The sequence below is a fragment of the Salmo salar genome, chromosome ssa23 (assembly GCF_905237065.1).
Source record: "Salmo salar chromosome ssa23, Ssal_v3.1, whole genome shotgun sequence".
NCBI lineage: Eukaryota > Metazoa > Chordata > Actinopteri > Salmoniformes > Salmonidae > Salmo > Salmo salar.
Genome location: NC_059464.1, coordinates 38,385,297 through 38,394,270, shown reverse-complemented (window position 1 = coordinate 38,394,270; position 8,974 = coordinate 38,385,297). Strand labels below are relative to the sequence as shown.

The 8,974-nt window shown below is 41.4% G+C and overlaps 1 protein-coding gene across 1 annotated transcript; it reads left to right on the top strand.

Annotated features, from left to right (window-relative positions):
- Positions 1-1,023: 1,023 nt before the first annotated feature.
- LOC106584568 (peroxisomal succinyl-coenzyme A thioesterase) lies at positions 1,024-3,932 on the top strand. Its single transcript, XM_045705965.1, has 7 exons — positions 1,024-1,370; positions 1,472-1,591; positions 1,885-1,973; positions 2,098-2,191; positions 2,309-2,389; positions 2,590-2,731; positions 3,314-3,932. Exons 1-7 carry the CDS (start codon positions 1,236-1,238, stop codon positions 3,442-3,444), a joined length of 792 nt encoding a protein of 263 aa, XP_045561921.1. The 5' UTR covers positions 1,024-1,235; the 3' UTR covers positions 3,445-3,932.
- The last annotated feature ends 5,042 nt before the right edge of the window (positions 3,933-8,974 follow it).

Genomic DNA, 8,974 nt, shown 5'->3' with positions numbered 1-8,974 from the left:
TTTGGCACTCACCAAACTCAGATTTACTATAAGAAAAATTGGATTACCTTTGCTGTTCTTCGTCAGAATGCACTCCCAGGATTTCTACTTCAACACCCGATGTTGTTTTGGTTCCAAATAATCCATAGTTATATCCAAATAGCTGCGTTTTGTTCTTGCGTTCAAGACACTATCCGAAGGGTGACGCGCCAGCGCGTATCGTGACAAAAAAATTCAAAATATTCCATTACCGTACTTCAAAGCATGTCAAACGCTGTTTAAAATCAATTTTTATGCGATTTTTCTCATAAAATAGCAATAATATTCCAACCGGGAGACCTTGTTTTCGTTCAAACACTGAAAATAGAAAATGGAGTCTTCACATACACGCGCGCACCAGTGTCATTGTTCTCAGAACGACCACTTTCCAAAAGCCCTACTGTTTTTCGCCCAGGGACTGCAGAATTATCATTCCCCATTCTGGCGCCTTCTGAAAGCCTATGAGAGCCTTTGAAAATGTCCCGTTACAGCAGAGATCCTCTATTTTCGATAAAGAGGCTACAGAAGGCCAAGAAATGGTCAGACAGGGCACTTCCCATATAGAATCTTCTCAGGTTTTGGCCTGCCATATGAGTTCTGTTATACTCACAGACACCATTCAAACAGTTTTAGAAACTTTAGGGTGTTTTCTATCCAAATCAAATAATTATATGCATATTCTTGTTTCTGGGCAGGAGTAATAACCAGATTAAATCGGGTACGTTTTTTATCCGGCCGTGCAAATACTGCCCCCTATCCCCAACAAGTTAAATTGTTTAACTTGGGTCAAACATTTCGGGTAGCCTTCCACAAGCTTCCCACAATAATCCTAAACAGGTTAATGTGACCTGATCAGACCTCGACACCCTTCCTCACTAAACCACATCTCCACCCTTATCAGTGCCTGCCAACATGTGATCGTCTTTCTTTCACTCAGCACATTCCAAGCTTAATTGCCTCCACCATATACATTCCTCCTTCAGATAACCATTCACTTCTGGTGTATAAACCAGACTATGGCACTCCTCATGTCTCTAGTACAACTGATGATTAACAATATTTAAAGTTTCGAAATCCATCACTATGGAGGACAGAGCTAAAGAACTATACAGTACATGGATGTAAAGATGCATGCTCTGCTCTCGGGTAAACACTAACAATTATGTTTTTTGTCATGTCATCCTGAAGGTCCCGGACCCTTCCCTGGAGTTTTAGACATGTGGGGAGGTGGTGGCGGCCTAGTGGAATATCGAGCTGCTCTCTTGGCATCCCACGGCTTTGCTGCCATGGCGTTAATGTACCTTTTCCCAGATGCACAGAAAGCTGCTACCATTGGCTTCCATTACATTGAGGTGTGTATCTGCCCCATTTTCTTATGGAGATGCAAAAGAGGAATTGACTTGGGGACTTTGAAAACCACTGTCTTACATATAATGTTGATTTCTTGTCTCAGAATGCTTTCAGACTGCTGCAGGATTACCCTCTAGTGGCCTCTGACAAAATTGCCCTGCTTGGCACGTCCTTTGGCGCCTCAGTCACTTTATCCCTCGCTGTCTTCTCAGAAACTGTAAAAGTAAGTCTCTATGCAAGTCCTTTCATCTCCTGTTCATTTCCTGGATAAACATGCATTTGTACTTGCACCAGACCAAAAATGCCCCTGTCTTAATTCATCAGTATGATTTTCCGATTTGTAGTTGTGAAATGTTTACCATGTTGCATGCAGTGATATTGGAAAATAAATTGCATGCATGTCTATCTATACATTTTATTGATCACTCTATGAGTCTAAATGATGTATGTTTCTCAGGAAAAAAATGTAATTATCCAATATGTACAGTGTAAATTAACACTTGTCTACCTTTTTAGCCATTATGTTGTGTGTGCATCAGTGGCAGCCATGTTCTTACACTCAAAGCCAACCAGTCCATTGCGGAATCCTTCAAAGTGATGAAAGAGTGAGTTTGTACCTGTGTTTGTGTATATGTGCATATGAATGTGTTTGTATATTGGCATAGCATTGACTTTGGGAGAGGACAACGTACTAATTAATTGCACCTACCATTGACCATGTGTTTGCAGACACGTCCATAAGTCTCGCATGGATGAGAACAATTGCATCATTTGGAGGGACACTCTTCTACCCATTCCAGAGGATTCTGACCTGAAAGTAGATGTAAGAGACCCCCCATTTCAGAACCTTATGTCTCGGCCGGCTTGTTTTAAATTAAATTTTCCTCATTCACAAAATGGTGGTCTTGATATAAATCAATATTTTTTGTTATTTTCCCAGGTGGGGAGGATAACATGTCCATTATTACTGGTTGTTGGACAAGATGATACGAATTGGGCTGCTGTTGAATCAGCTGATGATGTGAGCAATGTTCCTGACAGTATTGAGTGTGTCCTTATGTAGCCTATTCTTAAAATGGATTTGCGTGAATGGATGTATTCTCCATGAACTGAACTCAGGCTTTAGGGTAAATCATGCATAGATGTCAATGGGATATTTGCTTGTGAGAAGTATTGCTTGGATAGGAACCCTGTTAAAGTCCATCAATTGCTCCTTCTCAGATGACGCAGATGATGGAGAGAGCAGGGAACAGTCACCTGCTGACCACTCTGTCCTACCCTGGAGCTGGTCACCTGATTGAACCTCCGTATGGTCCCCACTGCAGGTCTTGCACCTTTGTGTTGCAGCCAGACCAACAGAGAGGTGCCTTTCCCGAGTCATTCATGCAGACAGACTGTGCTTTTATAGTTCTTGTGCTCCTATAGGATTCCCAATACATTCCTCTGGGACCACAGGGATTTGCAATTTTATTATAATTTTTTATTTATTTCACCTTTATTTAACCAGGTAGGCAAGTTGAGAACAAGTTCTCATTTACAATTGCGACCTGGCCAAGATAAAGCAAAGCAGTTCGACAACATACAAAAAACACAGAGTTACACAGGGAGTAAAACAACATACAATCAATGATACAGTAGAAAAAAAATAAGACTATATACAATGTGAGCAAATTATGTGAGATAAGGGAGGTAAAGGCAAAAAAGGCCATGGTGGCAAAGTAAATAAAGTATAGCAAGTAAAACACTGGAATGAGAGAGCAATGTTTTGCTCTTGCTCAACATTACCACACCAGATGAAACTAGTTCACTAATGATCCTACAGTTCTATATTTTTCTTACGTACTGTAACTTGAATGCATTTTTATGTAGGTCTACATTACACAGTCATAGGAATATCATGTCTCAAATGTCTCAAATCTGAAGCAGTTATTCCAACTTGTTGCAGTGGTCGTGCTGTGGGGAGGCCTCACCAAACCTCACGCTGTTGCACAAGAAGACTCATGGGAGAAGATTCTAGGTTTTCTGCGAGAGCATCTCTGTCACAGTGTCAAACCCCATGTGCAGTCCAGATTGTGAGCATTGTCTTACATCAGGTGGCATCACTCTTACATGTGAGAGAAGATTCTAGGTTTTCACCAAGAGCATGTCTTCCAGAGCGTTGATCCAGTCTGATTTAGAGGTCATCAACATCAAACAAAAATATGCTGAATTAGATAGTAACAACCCAGATGCAGTGGGAGTGTACCACAGCATCAACCGCCACATCGGTGCAAGATGAGTTCAAGATTTTGCTGAAAGTCTGGGTTATACGCACAAATCTCAACTTAGTTTTCAGTCCTTTGTGCCGAAGCAATGTCACTGAATTCTGAAGAGGACTTTGTGTATTATTTCTGGAGTTTCAAAGAATCAATGATTTTCTTCCTGTTTTCAAAGATGTCTATCCACTCTCTGGTATTTAATAGTAAAACTACGGTACTGTAGAACTTCAAGGCCACCACAGGTGAAACAGCATGGTAGGTATAAACGTAATATTGTTGTCATACAATAAATGTAAACTGAATGTATCTATTTATTGTTTTTTTTTATCTAGAAATATACATTTTTGCTAAATAAATCAAATAAAATGTTATTTGTCACATGCGCCGAATACAACAGGTGTAGGTAGACCTTACCATGAAATGCTTACTTACAAGCCCTTAACCAACAATGCAGTTTTAATGAAAAATAAGAGTTAAGAAAAATATTTACTAAATAAACTAAATAAATAAATGAAAGACCAACAGTAAAATAACAATAACAAGGCTATATACAGGGGGTACTGGTACCGATTACTCAAGGTAATTCTACATGTAGGTAGGAGTAAAGTGATAATAAACAGCGAATAGCAGCAGCGTATTATTTTTGTGTGTGTGTGGGGGGATGGGGGTGTGTGTGGGGGGGGGGGGGGGTCAATGCAAATAGTCCGGGTAGCCATTTGATTAGCTGTTCAGCAGTCTTATGGCTTGGGGGTAGGAGCTGTTAAGAAGCCTTTTGGACCTAGACTTGACGCTCAGGTACCGCTTCCCATGAGGTAGCAGAGAGAACAGTCTGTGACTAGGGTGGCATTAGTCTTTGGCAATTTTTATGGCCTTCCTCTGACACCGCCTGGTATAGAGGTCCTGGATGGCAGGAAGCTTGGCCCCAGTGATGTACTGGACCATAAGCAGTACCCTCTGTAGCTCTTTGCGGTCAGAGACCGAGCAGTTTCCATACCAGCCAGTGATGCAACCAGTCAGTATGCCCTCGATGGTGGTAAAACTTTTTGAGGATCTAAGGACCCATGCCAAATCTTTTCAGTCTCCTGAGGGGGAATAGGCGTTGTCGTGCCCTCTTCACTACTGTATTGGTGTGTTTGGACCATGATAGTTTGTTGGTGACACCAAGGAACTTGAAGCTGTCAACCTGTTCCACTACAGCCCCGTCAATGAGAATTGGGGCGTGCTCGGTCCTCCTTTTCCTGTAGTCCACGATCCTTTGTCTTGATCACGTTGAGGGAGAGGTTGTTGTCCTGGCACAACACCTCCAGGTCTCTGACCTCCCTATAGGATGTCTCATTGTTGTTGGTGATCAGGCCTACCACCGTTGTGTTCTCAGCAAACTTAATGATGGTGTTGGAGTCGTGCTTGGCCACACAGTCATGGGTGAACAGGGAGTACAGGATGGGACTAAGCATGCACCCCTGAGGGGCCCCCGTGTTGAGGATCAGCGTGGCGGATGTGTTGTTGCCTACCCTTACCACTTGGGGGCGGCCCATCAGGAAGTCTAGGATCCAGTTGCAGAGGGAGGTGTTTACTGCAAGGGTCCTTAGCTAAGTGATGAGCTTCGAGGGCACAATGGTGTTGAACGCTGAGCTGTAGTCAATGAACAGCATTCTCACATACAGTTGAAGTCGGAAGTTTAGATACACCTTAGCCAAATACAAGTAAAAGTAAAAAGTAAAAATTCCCTGTCTTAGGTCAGGTAGGATCACCACTTTATTTTAAGACTGTGAAATGTCAGAATAATGGTGGAGAGAAAGATTTATTTCAGCTTTTATTTCTTTCATCACATTCCCAGTGGATCAGAAGTTTACGTACACTCAATTAGTATTTGGTAGCTTTGCATTTAAATTGTTTAACTTGGGTCAAACATTTCGGGTAGCCTTCCACAAGCTTCCCACAATAAGTTGGGTGAATTTTGGCCCATTCCTCGTGACAGAGCTGGTGTAACTGAGTCAGGTTTGTGGGCCTCCTTCCTTTCACACGCTTTTCAGTTCTGACCACAAATTTTCTATAGGATTGAGGTCAGGGCTTTGTGATGGCCACTCCAATACCTTGACTTTGTTGTCCTTAAGTATGCTTGGGGTCATTGTCCATTTTGAAGACCCATTTGCAACCAAGCTTTAACTTCCTGACTGATGTCTTGAGATGTTGCTTCAATATATCCACATGATTTTCCTCCCTTATGATGCCACCTATTTTGTGAAGTGCGCCAGTCCCTCCTGCAGCAAAGCACCCTCAAAACATAATGCTGCCACCCCCGTGCTTCACGGTTGGGATGGTGTTCTTCGGCTTGCAAGCCTCCCCCATAACAATGGTCATTATGGCCAAACAGTTCTATTTTTGTTTCATCAGACCAGAGGACATTGCTCCAAAAAGTACGATCTTTGTCCCCATGTGCAGTTGCAAACCGTAGTCTGGCTTTTTATGGCAGTTTTGGAGCAGTGGCTTCTTCCTTGCTGAGCGGCCTTTCATGTAATATCGATTTATGACTCGTTTTAATGTGGATATACATACTTTTGTACCTGTTTCCTCCAGTATCTTCACAAGGTCCTTTGCCGTTGTTCTGGGATAGATTTGCACTTTTCGCACCAAAGTACGTTCATCTCTAGGAGACAGAACTTCCTGAGCGTCTCCTTCCTGAGCAGTATGACTGCTGTGTGGCCCCATAGTGTTTATACTTGCGTACTATTGTTTGTTCAAATGAATGTGGCATTTGGATATTGCTCCCAAGGATGAACCAGACTTGTGGAGGTCTACAATGTTTTTTCTGAGGTCTTGGCTGATTTCTTTTGATTTTCCCATGATGTCAAGCAAAGAGGCACTGAGTTTGAAGGTAGGGCTTCAAATACATCCACAAGTACACCTCCAATTGACTCAAATGGTGTCAATTAGCCTATCAGAAGCTTCTAAAGCCATGACATCATTTTCTGGCATGTTCCAAGCTGTTTCATGGCACAGTCAACTTAGTGTATGTAAACTTCTGATCCACTGGAATTGTGGTACAGTGAATTACAAGTTAAATAATCTGCCTGTAAACAATTGTTGGAAAAATTACTTGTGTCATGCACAAAGTAGATGTCCTAACGAACTTGCCAAAACAATAGTTTGTTAACAGGAAATGTGTGGAGTGGTTGAAAAATGAGTTTAAATGACTCCAACCTAAGTGTATGTAAACTTCCGACTTCAACTATAGGTGTTGCTTTTGTCCAGGTGGGACAGGGCAGTGTTGAGTGCAATAGATAATCTTGGATCTGTTAGGGTGTTATGCAAATTGGAGTGGATCTAACGTTTCTGGGATGATGGTGTTGATGTAAGCCATGACCAGCTTTTCAAAGCACTTCATGGCTACAGACGTAAGTACTACAGGTCGGTAGTCATTTAGACAGGTTACCTTGTTGTTCTTGGGCACAGGGACTATGGTGGTCTGCTTGAAACATGTAGGTATTACTGACTCTGCCAGGGACAGGTTGAAAATGTCAGTGAAGACACTTGCCAGTTGGTCAGCGCATGTTCGGAGTACACGTTCTGGTAATCCGTCTGGCCCCGTGGCCTTGTGAATGTTGATCTGTTCAAAGGTCTTACTCACATCGACTATGGCGAGCATGATCACAGTCGTTCTTAGCAGCTGGTGCTCTCATGCATGCTTCAGTGTTGCTTGCCTCGAAGCGCACATAGAAGTCAATTAGCTCGTCAGGTAGGCTTGTGTCACTGGGCAGCTTGCGGCTGGGCTTCCCTTTGTAGTCCGTAATAGTTTGCAAGCCCTGCCACATCCGACGAGGGTCAGAGCCGGTGTAGTAGGATTAAATGTTAGTCCTGTATTTACTCTTTTGCCTGTTTGATGGTTAGTCTGAGGGCATAGCGGATTTCTTATAAGCGTCTGGGTTAGAGTCCTGCTCCTTGAAAGCGGCAGCTCTACCCTTTAGCTCATTGCGGATGTTGCCTGTAATCCATCGCTTCTGATTGGGGTATGTACGTACGGTCACTGTGGGCACAACGTCATCAATGCACTTATTGATAAAGCCGGTGACTGATGTGGTAGACTTCTCAACATGGTTGGGTAGGTTACTTTCTAAATGTAATCCGTTACAGTTAGTAGTTACCTGTCCAAAAATGTAATCAGTAACGTAACTTTTGGATTACCCAAACTCAGTAACGTAATCTGATTACATTCCGTTACTTTTAGATTACTTTCCTCTTAAGAGGCATTAGAAGAAGACAAAAATGTATGTTAGTAATTGAACGACATCTATAGCAGGATAAATCTGTGTTAAAGTTTACATAGCTGGCCATATATGGATGTTACATTTTACTTCATGGACTGGTTATGTAGGCTTCTTCTAAGCCATCACTTTCTACTACATATAATAATATGATTATATTATATATTTAAAAACCAAAGTCTATCAGAATTCCAGTCATTCCAATAAATGTTATACCCCTTGATCTTCAAGAATAGGACTTGGAAATATGGAAGTATAGATTAGCCAAATTGTTTTACCTGAGAATGACCCCAAAACGAGGGACTTATTAGCCAGCCCTACTCCGTTGTTTATGATTTAGTTGTCATAGAGGACTGATTGGGCTCATTGATTCGAGTTGAAAAATAAATGCTGGGCTCATTGAATGGCATGCTTTGAGCACTACTGAAAAGTGTTATTTACATGTAAAAAATGAATGCCATATGCTGCATTTGGCCTATTGTTTATAGGCCTATTGTTTACCTTTTTGTTGGTGACACTTTGATATCTTGATAATATGCAGCTGTTTAAAGGGCAAATTCACAGATGAAACAATAACAAAACGTTGCCCTGCCTCTGTTTTGGTAAAAAGATGAGGGATAGGCCTGGAGAAATGTAATCACTCTCAGATTAATAGACAGAGCTATGGATGCAAGGACTGACCATGATATCACAATTATTGTTTTAACCATGTTATGAGGCTATACAGTGTTTGTTTACATTTACAATGTTTACAAACATTTGATAAAAACAAGCTTATATTTTGGGTTCTTATGGAGTGTGACAGTTGAACTAAGCTCATGAGGCATTTATAAGTTATGCTCTTCAAGAATCAATGGATATATATATATGTATAGATATATACACACTACCATTCAAAAGTTTGGGCTCACTTAGAAATGTCCTTGTTTTCCATGAAAACATACATGAAATTAGTTGCAAAATGAATAGGAAATATATTCAAGACGTTGACAAGGTAATAAATAATGATTTTTAATTGAAATAATAATTGTGTCCTTTGCTTTCGTCAAAGAATTCTGCGTTTGCAGCAATTACAGCCTTGCAGAC

Coding starts and splice junctions, on each gene's coding strand:
- LOC106584568 (XM_045705965.1), top strand. CDS start 1,236: ATGTGGGGAGGTGGTGGCGGCCTAGTGGAATATCGAGCTGCTCTCTTG. Junction 1,592..1,884: donor TCTTCTCAGAAACTGTAAAA/GTAAGTCTCTAT, acceptor CTACCTTTTTAG/CCATTATGTTGTGTGTGCAT. Junction 2,390..2,589: donor CTGTTGAATCAGCTGATGAT/GTGAGCAATGTT, acceptor GCTCCTTCTCAG/ATGACGCAGATGATGGAGAG.